Genomic DNA, 25,794 nt, shown 5'->3' with positions numbered 1-25,794 from the left:
CCGGGTCTGACCCCGGCCAGCCCGGAGCCATCACCGAAGCAGCAGGCCGGCCACCTACTCAGGAAGAGGTACCCCCGCGCCAGCTGCCGACAGCAGGATTTCTGAGCTGCGGCATGACCTGCGCCGGGCCGGATCCTTCTCTGCTGCCAGGAGCACGGTCCTGTGTGTCACAGAACGCCAAGCAGCACCTCTGGGTTCTCCCGGAGGGATGCCCGTTGTCACCACCACTAGTCGTGACCATACCTCTGGCTTCTCCCGGAGGGGTGCCTGTGTCACCAGCACTAGTCGTGACCACCCCGAGTGGTCCAGATGCTGCCTACTCAATCCCGCCATGGCTGACTGCTGGGAGGCCAAACGAGACCCCTGAAGGACACGCAGAATCCTCACACTTCTGCTGGACTTACAAACACAATGCGGGAGGGAGGTACTTGCCCCTGAAGGCAAGCCAGCCTCTACGTGCACTTGGCCACAGACTTCGGGTAACACACGGTCACGGGAAACCACCCGAGAAGGTAGGAATACTTCCAAGGAGAAGTGTGTGATCACGACCCACTGGGAAAGGCTTAAAACAAACATGACATTTTATAGAAAACGTGGTGAGACCTTCCAGAGGGAAATCCTTTGTTTTCCTCAGGAGAGAGGAAAAGAGCCTGTACACGCATTTGTCTCACACAACGAGGCAATAAAAACAGATTTGAAACAAACCAAGTACGTGTTCGCAGTTTCTTGTGAGGACCCCACCGCTGGACCACACCTCTTCCACCACGGCCTGCACGGACCACGTCCACCAGGTGTATGGCTGAACCGTTCTGCCCAGTTAATGCCGGCCTGATTCATCAGCAAAACCTGCTAAATAAATTATCGCTCCGTGGCCCTTCAAAATCCTGCTTATCTGGCAGAGGAAAGCAGACGTGTAATACTCAGGGCAGCCGTGAGGGCACCACCTGGGGCATCTTCCGCAGAATCTTGACTACAGATTTCACGAACCTGCCCGCCTGAGTGCAGACAGCCGCCCGAAGCCAATGCACACGTTTAATTCTAACTGTCTAGATCAGGGGAAGGCGAAGGGAGGCCCACAGACCAAGTGTGGCCCACTGCTTGTATGTGCAAATAAAGTTTTATCGGAACTGTGAGCAGGAAACGTCTACTGTCTCTGGGCCCCTCCGTCTGGGGGATTTTGCGACAGGAGCACAAAGGCACAAGACGCTCTTCTACTCTGCCTGACGGCGTGAGGATGACAACGGGAGGGACGTTTAGTGAGAGCCTCCATTATGTCATGCTGCAGCGCGCCGTATTTACACATCCTGCGGAAGACGCACCAAACCGGCACGCTATCTTCCCTGATTCAGCACGTAGGGTCCGGGGTTCTCCTTCTCAAGAGCCATCAGGAGCCTGCAGGCCCGGGCAAGACCCCTCACCTGAGCCTGGAAGCCCCCCGTACCCGACCGTGAGCCAGGGCACCTCCCAGGGGCTCCCCGGGCGCCTCCGCTCACCTGCTTCCTGCTTCCCTAGAGGGACTCTGCTTATGCCGGTCTCCTGATCTAGAACAGGGGTTCCTGGTTGTCAAGGGAGGGCGAGTCTGTCCCCTTGGGGCAGATGCAATGTCTGCAGACATTTTTGGTTGTCACAGGCATGTGCTCGTGGGGGAGGGGATTCTACGGGCATCTAATAGGGACAGACCAGGGACACTCAGCGTCCTACAGTGCAGAGAGTAGTGCCCCATAACAAAGAGGGGGCGGGACCGCGTTTCCAGTCAGAGGTCTCGAACGTCGGCTCCCGAATGGCCGTCTGTCACCACCGTGGACACCTGCTCCGTCGTCATGGTGGCGGCCAGGTGGCCTTCCTCCGCGAAGGCTCCTCTTGTCCTCGCGGGCGGGAAAGATGGCTGTCTGTCCTGAGCTCCCGCAGGGCCCGGCACTCGCCATCCTTCTTTCTGCACCTCCCCGCTCCCGAGAAGACAGAAGCTTCTTGAAGGGAGGAAGCCCATCTGCATTCCCTTCTTGACAGAGCGCCCACCGCGGGGCAGCTGGGGCTGCAGAAAGGCAACTCGAGGAAGGCCGAGAGGAACCGCGCGGCTGGCGGGAGAACAGGGCGGTAAGCAGCGGAACGACACCGACTCCTCGCGGTTCTCAGAATCAGAGACGTGACGGCAGAGGACAGGAATGAAGGATTTAGGCCCAACAGCAGGCGAGAAGGAAAACCGGCTTTAAACAAGTCCGACTGCCATACGAGTTCATAGTTCGATGACTGTTGGCCATACGTATACCTTCATTTTAGGACAATTTTGGTATTTGAGAATAAGAACAAAAGTAACGATAGTCAGTGAATACGTGCATTAGCCCTTTTCCTGAATTAGCTCAGAGTCGTAAGAACTGCACGTTACCGATGGGGAAACTGAGTCAGAGAGCAGTTAAGGGATCCCCCTAAGGGCACACAGCTCAGAAGTGGCCGTCTGACTTCCCGAGTCCAAGCTCTTAATCCACACACAGCAGACTCCAGCAATGTGTTTAGAGACCTCTAAAGGATTCAAAATGGAGCCTTTTTTAAAAAGAGGGAGACGATCATCTTGCCAGTGACACCGTTTCCATTACACTTTTTGGCTAAGCAAGCTGCAAACAAGGTCTGCATTGCAAAAACGAGGCTGAATGCTTTCCGTGTTACACAGAGCAAATGAAGATAAATCCTATCTTCCAATGACACTCCCCTAAAGACGGCAGCGTTCGGAGTAGAGACCGCGATCGAAGAGAACCAGAAGCGGCGATGGAGGATTCAGGTTTCTCTCTGCTGACAAAGACACCAGCCGTCACTCAGCACTCCAAGGCCCGGGTTTGTCCCCATCGGCTTCCTCGCTCCCTTTTCTGACAACAACTGTAGGAGGAATTAAACAATTTCCAAGGTCCCTTTCAATCCTAAAATTCCATGCCACGGTTAAAAATGACCTCTGTGTGCCCTCAAACCGAGAGGAGTTTAATTTGGAGAGGTGCCTGAGGGGCCACACAGAGGCAGGGGTGCACACCATCGAAAGAACAGATGACTTAACGATTCCCAGAGACAGGGCCGTGGCGCCGCACGCAGGGCCAGACGCAGAGACGGAGGACGGAACTGGGCGTGGCTTTGAGGAGGACACGGAGGGGCAGTAGCTAGGTGGGGATGTCCCTTAGTGGACAGAAGTGGAAATACACACTTTAGGGTCTGTCGCTGGAGGTCTGTAATCTAGTTCTGGCGCTCCGGCAGCAGCCATCCTCGTGAGGGAGAGAGCTGCACAGCCCTGGCCATCGTCGGTACGGCCCTGGGGTTCCTGGGCTCCCAGTGCTCTGGTGGACGCCCTGCTCCGATCTCCCAGGCCCCGTGGACTGCTCATTTATGATGCAGCACTTCCTTTTGTTTCTTTGAACATCGACGTTCCTGTAACGTCGCGCTTCGTGACAGAGTCCGTGTTTCCTGGCTCGGCAAGGTCTCCGCACCCGGGCTGCAGCTGCCTGGCCAGCGGCCCGCCTACCTCTCCGCGGGGACAGCGGGGATTCAGGGTGGTGGGGCCGGGACAGGGGTCGGTCCAAATAAAGACTGGAGGGAAGCCAAGGCAAGAGCGTGGGAGCGGGGTCAGATAAATCAGAGCAAAACACACACACACACACACACACACACACACACACAGAGCTGCAAGCTGTCCACATGGAACGCATACTACCCTCGTTCCCGGCAGCTAGTCTGCTGTGGGTTCACGTCTCCTTTTTGGAATGGACGGATTTGTCTCACCAGAGGATTACATTTTCTGCCCAAGAAGCAATTCTTGGCCTACGGAAATTCGACGTCTACCCGCGGTGAAAAGCATAAACTATGTGGAGAATGCTTTCGGATACTGCGCTCTCAGCCACTGCACACGTGCGTATCAGCTTTACGATTCTTTATCTTAGAGGGAAAAAAAGTCCTCAAGACCCAGCCATCGCTTTCCCACCTAATTCTCTGACCTGTGGCCACAAAACGCGGAGTGCGGCGAGAACGTTTTTATGGGCTGCAGACCTGTTCTAGATGACCCGCCGTAACACGGAATCTGGTGTAAAATGGAACTGCCTTGGACGGCACCCAAAAGAAATACCAGAAGGACCTCGTTAAAATACGGTTTCACTTAGAACAGCTGGCCTGGACCCCAAGGGTGGCGGCTGAGTACAACGCGGGCCTCAGACTGTAGCAGACCGTGCACCCTGCCAAGATTTTAATATCCTCTCAACATGGGAAACATCCAGGAGGGGAAAGCATTAGTCAGGTTATAAGCCAAGGTTGCGACTTCCTCCCGAGCCAACAACTGGCCCCGGGCGAGGAAGCCTGGCGAGGGAGGCCGCTGTCTCTGCCCGGTTCGCGGACCCCGCGGCGCCCACACGCGCCACCTGCTGGCACTGGACCACGCCGCCAGCCTGAGCTCTTGCGGACTCGAGGTTCGGGGATAGGTAAACATGAGCCCCGAGGCCACGCGGCAGGTTCATCCCCGAGGGCGGCACTCTTAACAACTCAAGAGATATACAAATGAACTTCTGAGCCTGGGAAAAACAGAGCGAGCAATCTGGAAGAAAGGAAATAACTCACACACTGCTACACGTGATTCAACTGCCGTGCACACGGGGGGATGTCTTCCGGCCCCTTCCTCTGTGCCGATGAGTGTCTGCACGAATCCGTACGATCACACAATTCTGCACCCCTGCTTCTCGCGCGGACACAATACAGGCAGGTCCGCGGCTTGCTAAGGGTCTCGACAGCCAGCATTCCGGCGGACTGTCCTGTTCATCCTGTCCTCCTGCTACCCCCAGATGTAGTTTCAGAAGGAATCGCGGCTTCCAAACGCACACGCCGAGCGTGTCCCCGTGCCGGCGACCTGCAGACAGCCCAGCTTCCCGGTACTTTCTCCTTGTTCCTCTCATTCCATGTCCTCCGACCCCCATATCTCCCCCCCCCCCGCCCCCCGCCCCCCGCCCCCAGCAAACTGGCTCCTTCTCCCTGAACCCTCTGCTGCCTTTGCCAAGCCTCAAGGCCTTCCTCAAGCCAGCTCCTTGATTTTGCTTGACATGGCCTTGCTTGCGAAATTCCAGCTCAGACGCCCCCTTCTCCCCGTGCCCTGTCGGGGGCGCTGGGCTCCCTCTGCACACCCGTCCAAGGTAATACATTCATCGGCCTCTGACAGGTGACCCTGGATGTCTGTGCTCCTCCCTAGGTGGGAAGAAGTAAGACTCCCCCCTCTCCACTGCCCTGTGCACCCCACTACCTAGGGCCATGCCACCATGCAAAGGACACGCCCTCCTGTTGAGGTGACGATGGTGACGGCTGGTGTGTTCTGGGACACTGAGGTGTTTATTGGCACCCAAACCTGTCACAGCACCCCATATAGGTTTGCGTCGCGCAGGAGCAAACATCTTAAAACTTCCGTTGTTAAAAAAAAAAAAAAAACAAAAAAAAAACTTCCGTTGTTTATTTTAGTGTGCACCATGGCAAACGCAGCGAGCAGACCAGCACATCTCAGAACGGCTTCGAGCGAAGGAAGATATTAACAGGTATTAATAAATACCTGTTATAAATAATATTAATATATATTATTAATATATATTATTATATATTATATATATTAATTATATATTAATATAAATAATATTAATAAATATTAATAAATTAATAATACGCTGCAGATGGGCCACTAAGAGCTGAGGCTATTGTGACACGGGAGGGCCACAGAGGTCTGCCAAGGGAATAGGAAATACGCAACACATGGGTTGTGGGTAAGGGAGGAAGGAATGCCCACATTTTGTTACACGTCTCGCACGAGGCCTGCAAACTAGATCCTGGGTCATGGCTGCTTCCGTGCTTCAAAGAGGACACGGAGGGCTGGGGCAGACACTCTGGTGTCTAAACGTGACGGTAAGTTCTCTGTGCCCCGCTCTCCAGGAGAGGCCTGGATTAGGCGGCGGGGCCAACAGGTTCCCAGAAAAGCATTTTTTGGATCCCTCCACTTGTTTTCTGAGGCCAACAGAGCCCAATACCCACACCTGACAAAGACATTCAAAAAGAAGCGGGACACCCCAGTTTCTCCCAGTTAGGTAAATGCGAATACATCACCCACGGTATTAACCGACCACACTGGGTAATGTATAAAAAAGGAAGAAACGTCCAGACCGAGCGGAGTCCGCTCCCAGAATGTAGGGTTTAACGTCAGAGAGCGACTCGATGACTGCACCACATCGACAGGATCGAGAAAGACTGTTTAAAAGAGGAAGATTCTGGAGCCCAACGGCCCGCTCTGGACCCTAGTTGCAGCACTTCCGGAGAGGAGACGTGGGCACGTCGCCGCTGGCTCGGCGCCCGGGCTTTCCCACCCGGACATGAAACACAGCCGCATCTGCTTCGGAGGGGGTGATGGCCTGACTTGCCAAGGACTTGGAATCATGCGTGGCACACAGTACAAGGAATGCTAGCTCTGCGACTACAACAAGGCCATGACAACAGGAACAGAGGCGACCCTGGCAGGACAGGAGAGATGCCTGCTGCTAGAGGAGTGGGTGAGAACGGGAAAGTGGGGGCAGCAGGAAGGACACTGTGGAAGATGATGGAACAGGAGAAGGTGATCCTCAGAGGGCGGGGCTGGTCAGCGGTCAGGACACGCCAGCAGCAGTACGTGCGATCGTACTGAGGAAAGCCAGGAGCTGTTCACCCAAGAGCGCAGTCTGAAAGACAAAGTGGGGGCTGGGGTGGATCCCCAGGCTGGGCAGGGGTCAGTGGAGAGGTAGGTGGACTCCCAGGCTGGGCAGGGGTCAGTGGAGAGGTAGGTGGACCCCCAGGCTTGGCAGGGGTCAGTGGAGAGGTAGGTGGATCCCCAGGCTGGGCAGGGGTCAGTGGAGAGGTAGGTGGACTCCCAGGCTGGGCAGGGGTCAGTGGAGAGGTAGGTGGACTCCCAGGCTGGGCAGCAGGGAGTCAATGGAAAGGCTGGCGTGGACCCCCAGGCTGGGGAAGGTCGCTGGAGAGGCTGGGGTAGACTCTGGGACACGGGAGAGAAGGGACAGGGCTGGGTCCCATGGTCCAGATGACTTACTTGTCCGTCTGGAAGGAAAAATGGGAAAGGGAGGAAGCTGGCAGGAAATAAAATACAGGAGCGCAGGACACGAAGGTGACATCTGAGCTGTAGAGCTGTAGAGCAGGAAGGCCTTCGTGTCACCGTGCGTGAACTCTGCAGACAGACACCAGGGCAAGATGCTGCTCCGCCTCAGCTGAGAGAGGAAACCGGAACCGCCCTAGACCTCCTCATGCCGTCCAAGGCACTCAAGTGGGAAGTGAGAACATACACCTCCCGGCACCTTCCACGGGGTCTCCGGCTGTTTCGATGTTAACACCAGTGCGAACTGTTGGGCTGCGCGGAGCAAGGCCACATTTAGATGACTGTAACTGACCAACCATAGAGGCACGTTCGTTCTAATTGCTTTTCCCCCTCTAACGGACTGATAAACACGTGAGCGGCAAATCGTGACTCTCAGCATTTACACACAGACACGTTGCAACAGTCAACTCCGAGAAGCCGGTACGAAGTCGCCTGGGAACCCGGGTGGTCGTGGTGGCTCTGAACATGGGGGACACGAGAAACAGCAGTGTCAGCACTCCACGCGGCCACTCGACGGGGCTTTATCACCAAACCAGAACAGCGGTTCAGGACAAAAGCAGACTGGCTCTGAATGAAGAGGAGCTCGTTTGCAACTAGCGCCACTTCAAGAGGGTCTGTAAGGGAACAATGCACGCGCGGGGCATGTCGGCTGGCGACGGCACCCCACGGACCGCACTGCGCAAAGGGAACATGGGTGTGCTTCTCTGCTGGAGGAGTGTGAACCAGTGATGCCACAGAGGGAGCGAGGGACGGTTTATTTTTCTCCAGAGGAAAGGAAGCGGCATCGTGCACACCCTCCAGCTACTTACTCCACCCTACATTCTCGGGTATTTTTTCAGTTGAAGTACAACACACACACAAATGTGCAGATGACAGATATACAACCACAGCCCAGATTTAAACTCGGGGACTGCGGCAGGGGCAATCACAGAGCTCCCCCAAGTTCCCTGTCGGTCCCCGCTCAGCGGACACTGCACGCCCTACAGGACGGACACCCACACTCGGGTGGTTAGAGCACTGTCCGTGCTGCTTAGGGGAATGAAGGGCCGTCGTGGGTCTGCGGCAACGGTACACCTGTCCGCGTGTGCGTAGTTCCACCCGGACCGGGCCTCATGCAGCCTACTGCAGGGATGCTCCGTTTTCTCCCTCCCCTTGGCTTTACGCAGACAGGCACCCCCTCCAACATCACATCCGTTCCAGCTGCAGAACGTGAAGATGTGACAGCCACACACAACATGAAACAATCACCACGATCATGTTAGTTAAGACCTCCATCACCTCCCAGAGTTCTGGGTTGTGCCACATCACATTTATCTGATGCGGCCAAGAACACCGACAATTCACTCTCTTAGCAACTTTCAAACAGACCGCACAGGACTGGAAACCGTAAAGTCAATGTGGGGAGGCCTGGGTGGCTCCGTCGGTGAAGCCTCTGCCTTCAGCTTGGGTCATCATCTCAGGGTCCTGGGATCGACCCCCGTATGGGACTCCCTACTCAGTGGGGAGTCTGTTTCTCCCTCGCCGTCCGCCCCCTCCCCCGTCCATGGTTCCTCACTCTCAAATAAATGAAATCTTTACAAAAAAATAAAGTCATTGTGCTGTCCTTTATAATCTAGATCTTTCTGCTGTAATTGACTGAGAATAACCTCTCCTAAGCCCTGTGACTCCCCCTGGTGTGGGGGAGTGCGGACGCCCCATCAGGAGCGCGTGGCTCCTACCCGCGGAGACAGGAGGGCCCTGCAGGACTGCAGCGATCCTTCCAGCAGACAGGAACATGGGCGCGTTGGCCGCGTCTTCCTTACGTGTTACGTGACGGAACGAATGCTTTCCTTTATTACTTCTAAAGCAAAGGCGACCACGATCTCCAAGAAATGCCTCTCTCTTTAAACAGAGACACACATTAGCTATGGAGAAGAGCCAGTGCAGTCAAAACATATTTTTAGAGACTCAGCTGAACAGTAAGCCCTGAACTTCGGTTTAAATGAAGATAGCTGAGCCGTTTTAAAACGATTTCCCGAATCTGTGGAAACGTGTCTTGCATAAGAAGGCATTCCACGGTCCCGGGAAACACAGCGCAGCTGACTGGGTGATTTGTCTGCTGCTGGGATTACAGTGGGCAAAGCTGCGTCATCATTTTTGTAGACACAACTATTCACGAATATTAAGAGAAGTGCCCTTCTCCTGGTTATCCAACCTCCTAACCGGGAACCAAAAAAACCAAAAAACAAAAAAACCCTATTTTATTATCTGCTGGAGAATGCTTTGGCAGACATCTGCCTTCCTCGAGGGGGAAAAAAAAAATACCCTAGAAAATTTTAATAAAAACGAGGACTGCATTTTGCTCATCATTAAAGTCTATTTGAGTTCTGCAGCAAAAGGAATCAAAATAGAGCCCAGGAAGAGAAAGTGTGAAGAAAGAGATACCTATTAAAACCCCATTTACTAATAAAAACCAGCTGGAATGAAAGCATCCCGGAACTAAAGGCCGTGCATCCGTGGTCGTCCACCGGGGGCGAGTGCACGTTCAAGGGTCCATCTGGCAAGGCCCAGGACATCCCTGGTGGGGACAACACGGGGTGGGGGGATGTTACTGGCATTCAGTGGACAGAGGCCAGGGAGCTGCTCAAGACCCTCTAACACTGGACAGAGACAGAGCTGGCCCCACGTGCCAAGAGTGTGGACCGCCGTGAAGGGGCTGAAAGCCTCTGGGTAATGTGTGACGTGTGGTCAGAGTACCTGAGGAGGTCAAGACCCTCAGATCTGCCCACCTCTCTTAGGCGGACCACAGATGCATTACAAAATCCTTTGAGCTCAAGTTCCTAAGAGAGTGGGGTTTTTCCCGTGCTCCTCCCCCCATTCTATATTATCTCAAGGATTTTATTTGGACATAATCTCTACAGCCGCCATGGGGCTCAAACTCACAACCCCAAGATCTAGAGTCCCGTGCTCCACCGACTGAACCAGCCAGACACCCCCCCAAGGAAGTATTTCAAAAACCCTTTAAGACTCGCTTAAAAAGAAGGGGGAAGGAGCCCTGCACAGACCACACGTTTACCCCTTATTCCACCCCTCCTGGCCTGCACGCAGCCTGGGGGTCTGTGGCCCCAGGCACACGCAGCCTTCTTTCTCCCGGGAATCCCCAAGGCGGCGGCGGCGGCGGCAGCAGCACACAATGTCCACCTGCGCTTGCCCACCTTCGCGGGGAGGCTACGCGCCCAGCTCTCGAGGCGACACGTGCTGCTCACCTCCCTGCCGTTCCTCACTCTTCTCCTGTTTCCAGGCAGCTCAGAAGGTCTGCGTGACCAAACGTTTTCCAAGGGGCACGCCGGTTACTCAAATCCATGACACAAAAGAACGTCCCCGTCAAATCCCGGGCCCACAGGATGCCGAATGACCTGCAAAATTCACTTAAGACGTCTGGACGGTCTTTGTGTTACTGACCCACACACAAAACTGCAGTAATGGAAGTGCAAAATAGTGTTTGGGGTTTCTATTTTGTAATTAGGGAATTATTACGGATTCGTCACTGACAGGTTAGGACTGCCAACCCTCTGACCTGCGTGCGTGCGTCTAACCCACACGTGTATAATTTCATCCTATGCATCCGCACGCCATGATCATCGCCACGGTCCAGACACAGAGCTCTTCCATCGGCACGGAAGAACTCCCCCAAACAAGCCCTCTGCACTTAGAGCCACCCAACCCCAGCGGCCCTGCCTCCGGTCTTATCACTGTAAGTTCAGCAGGAGGGACCGTCCAGGATGCGGCGTTCTGACACCGGCCTGTGGGAGCTGACACAATTCTCCAGAGACCCTTTCTGAGCACACAGGTCAGGGGTGCAAACGCCCGCTATGTCTCTCCAGAACTCTGTCATCTGCCCAAAGAGAAACTCTGTCCCCACCCAACACTAAGCCTCCGTCCCACCCGCCGAGCCCCCAGTAACCTCTGTGCTTTCTCGAGCTCCCGGGATGGGGTCCCACATGGCACTCGTGCTCAGGGGGAGCCCGCTGCTCCTGTCCCGCTCATGCTCTCCCTCACTCTCGCTCACTTGCCCAAGTAAATAAAATCTTTCAAAAAACTCAATTAGATTAAAAAGTACCGTTGCAAAGGCCCTACATCACCTGGTGGTGTACCTGAGGAGAGCTCTGTACCCTCAAACTGTTTGAGGAAAGAGCCGGGCATCTGCTGAGGGTGCCCCTTCTCCCCCAGGAAAGAGGAGACCCGCTCCCTCAGCCCCGCTCCACCCTTCAGGGGCCTTGGCTGGTTCCCCCAGCACAGCCCGGCTCTCTCGCTTAACCCAACAGGCTCCTTCCTCAACCTGGCCCCAGGAAGCCGCTGTGCACACAGGCCTGATTTTGAAACGGCTCCGTAATCTTTCCAGAAAGTAAAAGCTCTCTGTGTGTTTAGAACGGAATGACCTTTAGTTGTCCTGGGGCTTGCTGTGGAGACAAAATGCCGCCTAAGCCTCACTCGCTCTCCTCTTAGGTCCTAACCACGCTGACCTCGTGCGTCCTGGGACATCAGGGCATGAAAAGGTGCTTGGCAGCCGGCAAGGAAATCTTTACCTCTGTCTTGGCCTAGAAGCCCCACAAAACGAAGGAGAAATGGCAACTAAGTGCTGCTGTGGAGCTGGAAACTGCAAGCACTGGTATTTCACTGTCCTCCTTGGATAACACGTAATCTAGAACAATCCAAGGACAACATGTAATACGGAACTATGCGTGCATTATGTAAATCCAAGGAAACATGCCCAATTCTACGTAGTGAGTCAACACGTGTGTAGACATGGCTCTTTCAGAAAACAGACCCCGTCTAACAAGCAGATTTTCACTTTAGAGAACAGCCAGCGCTTCTCCGTGAATAATGAACGCATGGTGACATTAACGGGAATGATAAACGGGTTTAATAAATTGGTCTCTTGACGACAAATCATGACAGATCAGAGAAGCAGCTCTCTGTTCAAGGAGTTCTCAATCACACCTGGAACCCTTCCCAACGAAGAATGAAGTTCATCAGCCTGGCGATTTCTGAGATAGGATAAATCAGGTTTTCCCATCGCCCGTCATGATCAACTCCTTTTACTACCTGAAATCTTTGAAATGACAGCCCTCAGGCCACACAGCCTGGTAACACACCCACCACCCGACAAAACATTCCTCACAGGTGTTTTCTTTGTCGCCAGCAGAAACAGCAACTATCGTCCCAGGGTTCCGTGAAGCCTCTGCCTCCTCTTCAGGGGCTGTGGCGCTCAGTCCCAAAACCCGAGGTGGGGCGAGGCCCGAGTCCCGCAGTGCGTGAGCAGGGCAGCGGGCAATCTCTCCGCAGACGCCCTGCGGAGGGGGGCCGGGCTGCGGGAACCGGTTCTCGGCCCGGAAGCCCACGCAGAGGGACGTGCGGCCAGTCCTGGTGCCCCGTCGTGTCCCCAGGCTGCGGAGCGAGGAGACAGGCTGCGTCTGTGGCCGCTCCATCACTCGGCAGCTCCGGACGGAAGTCCGCGGAGGAAGCCGTGACCCCGGACAGGTCGCGAAGGCTAATTTTAAACCCGAAGAGGAAGCGGAAAGCGTCACCAGTATCCTGCTGACCTGCCTGCCAGCTGCCGTTCTTCCAGCCCCTTCCCAACGCAGCCCCGTGACATGGTCACAGTCAGCGCTGCTCCCGCAGTCCCAACAAACCCCCTGCCCTCTCTCACGGGCCTCGCGGCCTGGAGGCACGGCGAAGCCTGCGGTGGCTTCTGAGAGGAGCCCATGCTGACCACGCCGGCCAGCAACCCCACGCCCAGATGCTTCCCCAGGAGCAACGGAAGCCTACGCTCCCATGGAAACACTGTTCGCCGATGTCCGCGACAGCCGTAGCCGTGATCGTCAAAACCCGGAAACAACCCCGACGTTCTTCAACAGGAGAACCGACACGTCCACGGCTACGCACTCCTGAAAGGGAACAGGACACGGCGACGGAGAACCGGCTGCGGGCGCCTCGGACAGCGTGAAGGCCTCTCCAGCTCACGGCGCCGAACGAGAGCCCGTGGAGAAACAGTCCGGTCACCGCGTAACCACTGTGGAAAATCCGGCTCCAACCCCCCGGCCCGTCTCTCGTCTCCAGTCGCGACTGTGACCACGACCCAGCCGCACGGACCCTCTTTCCCCCCAGCAGACACGGACTGGCCTGGCTGACGCGACGAGGCACAGACACTCCCCTCCCTGAGAAACCCGCCAAAGCCGAGCATTTGGGCTCCTTCACCGGCAGAGTCTGGGCAACCCCAGGCGGCCGCCCTCCCCGCTGGTGGCAGGGCCGCCTTCCAGCAGCGCCCCGTGCCCACGGACTCCCTCGCCAGCTGGGTCTGGGAGAACTCTCCCTTGCAGTCTGGCTCTGGGGACGAAGGCCCGGAGGAAACACTCGGACTCACAGAGACTCACGGATGCTCTCCCTTCTTCACGCGGAGCTGGAGGGGGTGTCCGCCCCCCGCTACGTTCAGAGAAAAGCAGGACAAGCAACCGGCCACTCCCCCAGTCTTTGCAGGAGCTGCTCACACCAGCCCGTGCAGGCTGCAGCCCGGTCCTCCGCCTTGCTCCCTGCGATGGCGCGGTGGGCCGGAGGGGGAAGGGGTGCGCCCCATAAGGAAGAAGCCAGCCAAGCCTTAGCCCTCGAGGCTGGACTGCCACAGCTCCGAAGCAGGCCGGCTCGGCCGCTCTGGTGCCGGAGCCGGCACTTCCACACTCCTTCCGCCTCACTGCCAAGCCTCGCTCACCAACCGGCAGTGTCTTCTTCCAGAACGCCGTGACGCCAGGACCGCGCGGGCTCACAGTCCATGGCAGTCGGCGAGCGCGTGTAGGGCAAGGCCCCGGCCGGCCCCACACAACTAACGGCGGTCCCAACAGAAACGCCTGCCTTGCAGGCTGCGGGGCTCACGTCTGGGTGGACTATCTCCGGCCGCGCTTCCAGAGGAGGGAGGGCCAGAGAAGAACCTACAGTGACATCGAAGCTGCCACTCGGGGGCAGAGTAAGGGAGCAAACCCGCTTTTGAGGCTCGTTTCCCCAGTCTGTAGATGGGTGACCTGGATTCTCCCACCCGGGAAGGTGTCCTCTTCGACACACGGCTTCCCACTCTCGAGGAGAGAAAGGTTCCTGTGGGGACTCCCGGCATCTGCATCCGCACCGCCAGCGGATATGGGAACGGGACGACGATGGAAGGGGCTGGAGACAGGACGGCCAGGGATGGCATCTGCGGCCCAGCACGGAGAAGGCAGGCTCTTGCCTCTAGCTCAGGTGGCCAGACCAGGAACACCCGGGGTTCTAGGGAACTTGCTCCTCACTGCCCACGAGCAGGTGGGCGGGAACTTTCTGGGGCTGTCCCCGACCGCCAAAGCAAAGAGCACATGGACCAGAGAAGGAGCTGAGGCCATCCCCAGCCCACCGCCCCTCCATCCGTCCCTGCTTCCCTCCTCCGCACCACACAGGGCATACGGATGGGGCCTGCTGCACAGGCCTTGCCAACAGAGAACCTCCTGCTGCCTTCTGGCAGAGAAACCCAGATGGGGAGGCGCTGAAGAATGAGTCACCTACGGGAACACTGGGCTTATTTCCGATGAGCGGCTGTACGTATGCGGGGGAGAGCAGAGATGCCTGAAGGGGAGGCCCGCTGGAGGAATGTGTGTCTTCCCCACAGCCCCCTAACCCCCGGAGCTAGAAAGGAGACACTGACAGGCTGAGAAGATGCTCTTGGCACTGGGCGGGCGCTCAAGAGAGATGTGCCAAACTAAAGGTTTGAGAAAAACACAGACAATGACCCCAAAAAGACCTCTTGGTATTTCTCCGCCTGCTCTGGAACACGTCCTCGTGGGGGCCTCCAGTCCACTCTAGGACTCACGCGCTCCTCAGAGGAAAGGGGAGGCCTGGTTTTCGGGAAGATGCACGCCACACGTGTATGAAAGGACTTGGACCGACGGGACCGGAGTTCACACACAGAAAACCCACACTGGTGAAATCCTATCCTCCTGTCCCCAGACTCCCCTCCTCAGCGGCCTGGTGACAGAGGAGCCAAGCATAAACAAACAGGACAAAAGGAAGCGTGGCCTTTCTGGGGGAGGGATGGTCTCCGTATTTATTCAAAGAGGACAGCAGTGCCCTTGCCCTGGGCCTCAAGCCCCAGGGACCGCCCCCCGCCCCACACCCTCCCCCCAGGCCAGGCACACAGTTTTCACATCACTTATTTATCCTGATGTTCAGCTTGTGAGTTCCGACCGCATTCTGACCATGTTTTTGCCTCCATCCTATCTCCGTACTGAAGGGTGTACACAGAAAGGGCTCTCGAATTCAATGCTCAAAGTCCACAGGACGGCGGGCAGTTCCCCTGACTCCTCAGGGTGAGTGACAGGTGCCCGTGACTCCCCAGATCCACAGGGCTGGGGTCATATACATTTTATCAATTTCTCTCATATTATGTCGGGCAACAGCTGATCCGAGTGACCTAATATATACGGAGGAAGAATGCACACTTCCTATGAAAAATGCTGCCTGGGGTCCCCAGGGACAGAGAACCAGGATCCGACAGGGAGATGTGTTTGTCTGTAACACACCACATGTCCAGTGCTCATGATTTTTGCCCAGGATAACCACTGTATTTTTTCATTTGCAGGGAAGGAGAGGCTCCAGTGGGGTCCAGAACTTGTTCAAGGGTCTGAGTCTGAGCTGCGAGGTCTGGACGGAACACCTGCCCTGCTCAGCCTTCCAGGCTGACTCTGGAAGAGCCCAGACTCAGGGACTCACAAGCTGGTTTCCCCTCAGTCTTGTCCGTGTGCCTCTGGAAGGTAGAAAGGCCCAGGAACTGGTTCCCTTCTTGAAAAATCAAGTTGCAGAACATAAACAATAGGATACCAAGCATAGGAAGTTTAAATAACGCACAAGGCCACTGGCTGTGGGTTGATCTGTGTCCTGCACCAAATCCCTAAGTCCTAGGCCCCCGGCACAGCTCAGAAAGTGGCTTCATTTGGAAACGAGGTCTCAGTGCAGATCTAATGCGTTAAGACCAGGTTATACCAGAGTCTGGTGAGGCTTAATCCAGGAGGAGAAACGGGACACGCTGGGACAGAGGGAGAAGCAGACGCACCCGGGAAGGAGGCCGCGTGCAATGAGGACTGACACAGGCGTGATGCCGCCGCCAAGAACAGCAGAGACGATGGGCGACATACCCGAAGCCGGGAGACAGGCATGGGACAGACCCCTTCTTGGCCTCAGAAGCCACTCACACGGCCCACACCCGGAATCTGGGCATCCGTCCTCCCGCACGGTGGGACAAGCCATCTCCATCTGGGCTGCCCGGTCTGCCTACTTTGTTACAGTGCCGCGGGGAACTAACATGCCAGGGCCTGCCCGGCTCAGGAAGACACCGTGTGCGCATAAGTATGTGGGGACAACAAGCGCCAAACCCGGGCAGGCGGTCAGCACTGGAAAGAGGCGACGGCACCGCAGAGTCGAACATGGGCGTCCCGCGGGCCCTGGAAGTGGGGTAGTTCTCAGTGTGTGCGGGAAGGTGGTGACAACCATGTTTCTCATCAATGTCATTTTGTGCGTCTCAGAAGAAAAATTTTAAAGCTTTCCAAGTTTAAAGACAATATTCACTTTAGAAATTAATTAAAAATCTAACAACGTTCATTCGAAAAGAACTCAGAGTCTTGCGAATTTAAGAAAGCACCCACACGCAGTCCATTCAACTTTGTGGAGGCCACGCCGTGGGGGGCAGCTGTGACACGGTCTAACGCACAAATCCGGGCTCACAGGCGTCCAAGGACTCCTCAGAGGGCTGCTGCTGTCCTGTGACAAAGCCCGGCCAGACCCTGCACCCCAGGCTCTTGTCAGCCCCCTCCCCCGGCCCCTGAGGGTGCCAGTGGCTACTCACAAGGTCCATAACGTTGGCGGAGAGCACAGGTCTGGCCTGTACCTTGCTTACTATAAAGTGACATCTTGGTCATAATCAGAAGTGTTGGAGGAGACCAGAACTACTGCTATATTTCAGGAAATGGCCATGGGCCCATGGTGGGGTGTGGTTTAGGAGCTCAAAAAATCCGTGATCTTCAGTCCGAGAGGCTCGCATAAACACGACACCACGAAGACACACCAGCCCCTCCGTTAACGCCCTTTCCATGTTTTTCCCAACTGCTCTTGACCTTAACTGCCATCTGACCTCATCTGGGCAGAGAGAGATCAAGGGAAGAAAGAACACACGCCCCGTCCCACCCCAGGAGCAGGGCAGCCCCAGAACCTTCTCCCCTCCAGCTTTCTTAGTGAGAATGCCGTGTGCTCTTCTTCTCTAGCCTGGCTTTTCGATCCATGGCGGCTGCTTCCGCACGCACCACAGGTGCGTTTGCTACTAACCGAAACCCAAGCCTCTTACCTGACTCCTGGAGATAGCGATACACCAGGAAGTTCACCTCGTCACTGGTTATGCTCATCTTAGCCTCACCTCGCGGCGATGAGGAATGTCGGATGTGGGAGCCACCCTCTGTGAGACGACAAGAAAAAGTGGGAAGACAGTTTTGAAACACTGCCTGTATTCTGCATTTTTTTTTTTTTCTGAGAACGACTGAAAAAAATCGTAACCATGAAAGTAATCATAATTTTGTTAATACGTACATATATATGCATTTTTTCATGTATATAAAAATAGATCCAGGAGAAAATTTCAAAAAAATAAAAAGAGGTGGGGCGCCTGGGTGGCTGAGTGGGTTAAGCCGCTGCCTTTGGCTCGGGTCATGATCTCGGGATCCTGGGATCGAGCCCGCGTCGGGCTCTCTGCTCAGCAGGGAGCCTGCTTCCCCTTCCCTCTCTGCCTGACTCTCTGCCTGCTTGTGATCTCTCTCTGTCAAATAAATAAATAAAATCTTTTTAAAAATAAATAAATAAATAAATAAAAATAAATCAATAAAAAGAGGAAAAGGCACTGGTGTATTTTCCAAGACTGAGACAGGGTCCAGGATAAGCCACACAAATGACAAATTCAGGAACAGAAAACGAAAACCCAACCTTCTATTCAACAAAAATCACAGAGGCACTGGATGACCACATACTTGGTAACGAGCACGAACGAACCCCGAGGTGCACTGACGGGCTCGGGAGGGTACGACACGAAGCACTTGCCCAGAAGGAGAAGATTCAGGAGTAGACCAGAGGTCACGTCGACACCGCTAGGGCAGGTGATTACATGGACCAGACCGCACGTGCTGTTTGGGAAGATGATGAATTTTCCTACCTCTCACTCATGAAGTTTCAACGATACACCTGATGGTCACTGTACCTATAGGCTGCAGGCAGCACTGAGGAGGAAAACCCACGAGGGAGAAGAGTACACGTCACCTTGACATCATTTCCATAAAGAAGCCAGGTCTCAGAGAGATGGAGCACGGACAAGGAGCAACCGAAGAGAGAAGCTGGTTTTCTCCCCAACGATCCCGGTAGCGTGTGAGCAAGCGAGCCCGGAGAGGAGAGACGCCGACCACGCGGCAGAGCTCTTCTCAGATCACTCACACCAAGACGAGCCAAAGCCAAGAAAGGCCAGGACCCCTTTCAGGGAGGTCACCAAGCCCGAACGTCCCTGGCTGTTGGGGAACGGTCTTCACGGGCCACACCGTACACTTGCAGTGTATGAAATTTCATGCATTTCCACATCACACATTTTACTGGTGCCAAAACGTTTAACATTAAATGAGAACTAACTTTGTGCTTATTGAGAATAAAGATGAAAGGGCAAGGAAGACCTTCAAGGATGCACCCTAAAGGCTGCTGTAAGGGACACACGCAGGAGCCCCACCCTGCTAAGAGCCCCTTTCCACGTGTGGGCCATACCTGGGACTCACTTCTACCCCCGCGGAACACATCAAAGGACAGGGATGTCACTCTACTCCTTAGGTTATGTCCTACGGCAAAGGTGACCACATGTCATTCTCCTAACTCTTGTTATAGCATGTAAGACTCTTTCTTAGTGTCCTGGAGAGAGACACTCTGCTGCGGGCTTCGAAGATGAAGGCTGTCATCGTGTGAACTGCCCACAGGTCTGGGGCTGCAGGGAGCTCTCTGCACGTCAGTCCTACAAGCACTGTGTAGAGCCCTTGGTCTCGGCCGAGTGAGGGTACAATGTGCAGACGCCCATCTAGGAAATGGGAAGCAGATCCTCACCAGACACCACACTGGCCAGCGCCTTGATCTCAGACTTGCAGCCTCCAGAGTTGCAAGAAGGACACGTCTATTGGTGAATATGCCCGGTCCGTGCTGTGCTGTCACAGCAGCCTGAAATGCCTCAGACACCACCCCTCGCTCTGCTCTCCGTATTCGCTCATGTGGGGTGCTTGGGGAGAAGGAAAATCTAACAGTCTCTTCGTGTCGGCACTTCTGACCCTGGGGGCCAGATGACCCTCTGTTCTGGGGCTGCCCGGGCCCTGGAGGACGCTGGGCAGCCTCCCTGCCACAGTCTCCCTGGCCTCCCCTCAGCAGAGGCCAGCACCACCTCGCGCACCCCCTGGAGTTGTGACGATCAAAAACGTCTCCAGATGTCGCCAAGTGTTCCGAATTGTAAAACTGCTGCTGGTTTTTCTCTAGAGAAGAGAAAAATCAGCCTTCTGTCTCTGACAGGAACCGCATTTACAGAGATGTGGGTTAAGGTGGGGTCGTCTGGCAGGTGATGCTTAATGACACAGCCACGCAAGCCGTCGCTGAAAACGCACCACGGGAGGTGGGCTTTTTCACAGAGCCTATGGAAACTTCTTTCCACAAAGCTGTCAGGAGTTTCATTAGAAAATAAAGTCCGGATTTCTTCTCTCAGCCTCCACATTTTTTTTTCTTTTGATTTTGGTTTCTTTTGTTTGTTTTAAAAGATTTTATTCATTAATTTGGGACAGAGAGAGAGCAAGAGCATGAGAGGGGAAAAGGGCAGAGAGAGCAGCAGACTGCCCGCGGAGCTAGGAGCCCAAAGTGGGACTCGATCCCAGGATCATGACCTGAGCCGAAGGTAGTTCCTGAACCCTGGGGCCCTCTGTTTTGTTTTCTGAGAAGACACCGTCCCAGCACCCCAAGAGCCTGGTTCTTACTCGCCACCCACAAGAATGTGTCACGAACAGGTGTGTGCACGCATGTTCACGAAGGACTCTGGAGCAGGAGATGACCACATCCTCGAGACACCAGGCAGGGGCTGTGGGCCAGTTTGGTTAGGCTGATGCTCCTCCTTTCCTTACACACCCTCTTTTATCCCAAGCAGGAAAACTACTACATCAGATCTGGCTCTCCCGCTTTCTGATCGTGGACTGAATTTCTCTCTAAATTTATAAGTCAGCATAAGCTTTTGCCAGCGCAGTGTTACCTTTTTTTTTTTTTTTTTTAAATTTATTTGACAGAGATCACAAGTAGGCAGAGAGGCAGGCAGAGAGAGGAGGAAGCAGGCTCCCCGCCGAGCAGAGAGCCTGATACGGGGCTCGATCCCAGGACCCTGGGATCATGATCCAAGCCAAAGGCAGAGGCTCCAACCCACTGAGCCACCGAGGCACCCCACAGTGTTACCTTTTTAAAGGCTTTTTGATGTGTAAGCATCAGAGAGAAGAACACAGAAACCAGCCCCAGCCTGCAAGAGAGCCATGTGAAGTGTCGTCCGGACAACAAGCCTTGTCCTGCTGTCCCGACTCTTGTCCCTCAGCTGTGCGGTTCAATTTCTGAAGACGCGGTAAGTGGATCGCACCTCCCCCACAGCTGAGTAACGTCTTCACCAGTCTTTACGCGGCCTCTTCTTTTACAACCTAATTCCAGGGGAGTTTGGCCGGCTCAGTCTGTGGAGCGTCCGACTCTTGATTTCGCTCCAGTCTTGACCTCAGGGTCGTGAGATCGAGCCCCACGTGCGGCTCGTGCTCCTCAGAGAGTCTGTTTCAGCCTCTCCCTTTCTCTCCCTGGTCCCTCCTCACGCACACATGCGCAAGTGCTCCCTCTAAAAATATAAATAAATCTTTTAGAAAAATAATAAAGTGACGCCTGGGTGGCTCAGTTGGTTAAAGCACCTGCCTCCCGCAGGTCATGATCCCAGGATCTTTGGATGGAGCCCGCATCGGGCTCCCTGCTCAGCGGGGAGTAAGTCCACTTCTCTCCCTCTGCTCCTGCTTGTGCTCTCTCTTGCTGTCTCAAATAAATAAAATCTTTAAAAAATAAGTAAGTAAAAAAATAATAAAACTTAGCTGCAAAAACAAAAACAAAAACTGAACACTAGGGAAGTACAACATACATACAGATTTTCAGGCTGTTTCAATACAGACATGAGAACAGTCTTTGAACGGACTGTCAATCTTACAGCACTAATTCGTCCACTTTAACTCCTTGGGTTGGCTGGTTTAAGACTGTACGTATTTATCTGAGAGAGAAAGAGCATGAGCAGGGGTGGGGGGCAGGGGAGAAGCAGGCCCCTCACCGAGCAGGGGGCCCGATGCGGGGCTCGATCCCAGGGCCCCAGGAGCATGACCTGAGCAGAAGGCAGCCGCTTTGCCGACCGGGTCCCCAGCGCCCTGCCGCCACGGGGCTGTCCATGCCGCCCTGCAGGGACAGCAGTAGTCACCAGGGCGTTCGGCTGCGCTGCGTGTCAGCAGCTGCTCGGAGGTGGCGGTGGTGCTGGCACGTGCGCTCTGCGTTTTTGACGCCAACGAGTGACATGGCTTCACTTCAGACCGACCTCACCAAAGTCTACTTGCGAGCGTGGAAGTGACGCTCCCTTTCCTGCTGCAGGCCCAGACGAGAATCCCACGGGGCGCGGCGCGGCTTTCTGCCCAGGGCTCCGCGGGCAGCGACACGTGAGGACACACGCTGCTGCTCGCTGCACGAAGAGGCTCGACCACAGCAGAGGCACACAGTAGGGGGTGGGGGGCGTGGGAGCCCATATGGAGCGTGTGGTGTGAGCCTCGTCGAGGACACTCCGCCTCCCCGGTCATCTGCTGCCTTCTGAGGCTGTCCCCGAGCACAGACCGAAGAAGGCGCCCCCGTCACCCTCGTCACAGGAACGGGCGGAGGCAGCACGTGGACAGGAGGAGCCCTGATGGCAGTGTGCCCGCGTCTCGGGCCCCCACGCCTGCCCTGGCTTGAAGATGAAATCGCGCTTCTTGCCGGATGAGAAAAGTTGGGCAATCCTGTGCGTCCCTGAGTGCGGACGGCCCTCCGTTGGTCCGCGCTCTCCTCAGGAGCAGGACAGCGTTCTGCACAGCAGATAAGCAAGTCAAACTAACACTCCGTCCCTTTCCGGGGGGAGTGGGAACGGAACGCCTCATTGACTACCGCCACCTCTGGTGGATCACTCACGATGGACGCCCGCAGCGTTGTGAAACTAGCCCCACCGTTCATCTCCAGAACCTTCTCACCTTCCCACACTGAAACCCCACTGAACACTAACTCCCTGCTGCCCCCTCACTCACCGCCCCCCAGCACCCACTCTTCTACTTTTCGTCTATATGAACTGGGATTCCTCCAGGGAACTTGAACGTGTGATTTTTAATTTATATGCTTCATGTCACGAAAATGGAACAATCTGAAACAACCAACAGTTCGATCTGAAGGGGAAGCAGCAGTATAACAGGGCCACAGGACATTGGGTCCTCACGACCCCATCATGTCCCCTTTACAGAAGGAAGCATCCCTGAGCCGCAGAACCGCTCAGCACCGCCCCTCTCCGAGGAGGCCCTGGCCCTCACACTCGTCGGGCTGGTCACCGCGGCCCCTGCTTTGCTCGTCCCCGTCTCCAAGGCCCTTCTCACAACTCCACACCTCAGCCAAAACCACCACCCCACCAATGAGCAAGCCCCCTGACCACCTCGCCCTGCTTTCCCCCGACCAAAGACTCAGGTATTCGAGATGAGAACACAGGTAAGACACACGGAGCCCGAGGAGGCCGAGCTATGGCTGTTCAGCGGCGCTGGAAGGTCGTCAAGCCCATCGCAGCCCTCACGCCGGCAGGTATGCGATGGAAGTCGTCAGCGCCGCGAGTCATTTCCAACCAACTCCTCTCCGGAAAGAGCCGTGTGAAGAGGAGGAGAAGCTTTCCCGCTGAAAAGCAGCAGCTCCCTCCGTCACGTAAGCCTCATCGGATCCTAGCGCGCATGTACGGAAGACCTACCGCAAATAACAGGCACACGGGTTCGGCCTTCTCTGTGCTGAAGGAGAATGAGGTCTGAGGAGATGACAGAAGTTTCTGCCCAACTCCCGTATTCAAGGCACAGTGTTTTGGCAATTCTAGGAATTAAACACATTCAAGTGCACACACTACTCACACACGCACACACACACACACACCTCTCTTCCTCTACACAAATAAGGGAACACTCCAGCGGTCTGTGTGCGGCGGGAGGGGGAAGGCTGCCATGGAAGAACATTCTGGACCTTGCATGATGTACCACACGCTCCCCTGGACTCAGGACAGGAAGAACGCTGAGAAATCCAACAGGTGCTTTCCTGCCTCTCCAGTTCCAGGATAAAAGAGAGCTCTGGTGGCATTGGGAACACCCTCCTTGGCCTCAAACAGAAGGGAAACAACAAAAAGACAAAAACAAAAATAAACACCAAACGGGTTTGCTATCTTAATGAGTGCATTTCCTTGCCTGGCCCAGTGGTGATCTGAGACCCCTCCCATCCGGCTGATCCAAGGTCTTCAGTGCACAGGAAGGGGAGAAGCGCCTCGGCCCGCGAGGGAAAGCCAGGCTGTCCCCTCCTGGAACTGTCTGAAGACCAGAGGGCAGCGCGCCGGGGCCGAGGGCGAGGACGTGTGCACAGCAGCCCCAGCGAATACAAGTGTGCTGCCACACTCGGTCACCTGGGGCTGAAGCCACGGAGAAATGGATGGGGAGTTACTTATAGTGTTGCTGTTTGTGACTGCATCTCAAGGCGGCAGAAACGGCTGTTAATCATCCTTTGCAAAGTAGTGCAAAGTTCAGGTGCAAGAGAAATGTCACTGAGGAGTTCCATTTTAGTTAGCACGTACATCAACGGTTTTCAAGGCTAGCATTGTCTAGGAAGGGAGGCGATCACCCCAAAACAACATGGTCTGCGGGGCCATGGAATTATCTTCAACATCATAACCCCAGGAGACCTACTTGGGAGTTGGCGCTGAACTGGACGGCAGGAAGGGCCAGCGCCTTGCCAGCAGGAGGGGGCTCTCAGAGCAGTGAGCCCAAGTGCACGTGGACTGAGGGAGGGAAGAGTGTAATCCGGTATCCCCAGAGGGGAAGGCTTCTCTTCTGACAGTCGGCCCCATTGTGAAATCCTCCCCTGAACTCTTTTAAAACCGCCCTTCCCTCCAGACACGGAAGAAAGTTTGTCTCCTCTCTTGTCCCTCCGGCCTGCTGGCGTGGATGCTGAAGACTCCATGGCTTCAAGTAATCTTCTGGAAAAGGCTCCGCTCTCTGGGACCTGTCTCCACGCAAGCCTGAGAACCGAGAGCCAGAGCAGCTGGAAAATCTGCTTGAAATGACCTCATCCTACAAAAGGCACTTTCTGCGTTTCTCCGTGGACATTCTGACGGAGTGTCGCGGGTCCCACCCTCCCCTATGCGCTTCCCTCACAATGTGTTTCTCTCTTTCGGTGGGAGCTAGGGTTATTTTCATTACACAATAAGCAGTCAGTTGAAGATATTTTTAATGCAGGTAACAACATTTATACAGCATCCTTTCCTAAAATCTGCTTGGAGACCAGCTTACACTGGAGGAGAAAGAGGTTTGCTTTACTGCTTTGCATCATCTCTTTCTGCTACATAACTGTCATTAAGACAACATGTAGCTATTCAAACACTTTGCTCTTCTATGACAAGACGATTCCACAAATTGTGGCATTTACAGTTTGACCCCAGTTACAGGAAAATACACACATGGAATACAGCGGGGGAAATATACATGCTGCTTGCTTACTTTCTCGGATTTCTCTTCATTTAGCAGTGAGTAGACATCTTTTATTTTACAGTAAGAAAAGATGCCCCACAAAGGTAACATTTCCCACTAAGCTTACAGTTCTTTATTTACTTGCAGTTAGATAGCCCAAAATTATAAATATAATCAAACTATCGTTTTATTACTAAGTGTCTAACTATTAACTTTATTACTGGAGTCCTAGCAACAGTACTGCCACTTACAATATGGAAATCAGCCAAGAGAGTAAGGTGAAGTCCTTAAAAGAATATTTCATGACCAGGGGAAAGGTCCGCGATACGACGTTATGTAGGAGAAAAGTAGGTTTCAAGACGGAACGTGCATGATGCCAAATTTTGTTTCGCATGCACGCGTGTGTGCGCACACACACAGAGATGGAAGATAACCCTCCCAAAAAGTCTAGCATCTCCTTCTGGGGGTGGAATTTTCTCTGTGTGTGATTTTCTGTTTTCCAAATCTTCTCCTATGAGCGGGAACTGTTTTCACATTCATTAAAATGTAATTAAAACCTGGCAGTGTCTCCAGAAATAATCTGCATGACAACAACTCAGCGCTTCTAAGTAGGAAACGAGGCTACAGGGCTGGGAGGGCAGAGGAGGGGCTCCTGTGTTAGGAAAATAATGCCGCTCTTCAAGGAAGAAAAAACACCCCCGAGGGGGAGGCATTCAGAAAAGGTCCTTTCTGCGCTTGGCCGCCCTTCTGGGTTAATCCGTGGCTGGCTGGGGCCTGCGTGCAAAGCCC

At 54.7% G+C, this 25,794-nt stretch overlaps 1 protein-coding gene across 2 annotated transcripts in view; it reads right to left on the bottom strand.

Moving 5' to 3' along the window:
• TBL1X (transducin beta like 1 X-linked) overlaps positions 1 to 25,794 on the bottom strand; it is a 188,817-nt gene that overhangs the window by 27,391 nt on the left and 135,632 nt on the right. For both annotated transcript variants that reach the window (XM_059158248.1, XM_059158246.1), the window contains exon 4: positions 17,520 to 17,627. In XM_059158248.1, coding sequence (XP_059014231.1) covers positions 17,520 to 17,577 — 58 coding nt within the window. In that variant the 5' untranslated portion in view covers positions 17,578 to 17,627. The remainder of the gene's footprint in view (positions 1 to 17,519; positions 17,628 to 25,794) is intronic.

Source organism: Mustela lutreola, chromosome X (assembly GCF_030435805.1).
Source record: "Mustela lutreola isolate mMusLut2 chromosome X, mMusLut2.pri, whole genome shotgun sequence".
NCBI classification, from domain to species: domain Eukaryota; kingdom Metazoa; phylum Chordata; class Mammalia; order Carnivora; family Mustelidae; genus Mustela; species Mustela lutreola.
The sequence above is the reverse complement of the archived record's forward strand: the minus strand, read 5'-3'. Positions and strand labels throughout refer to the sequence as shown.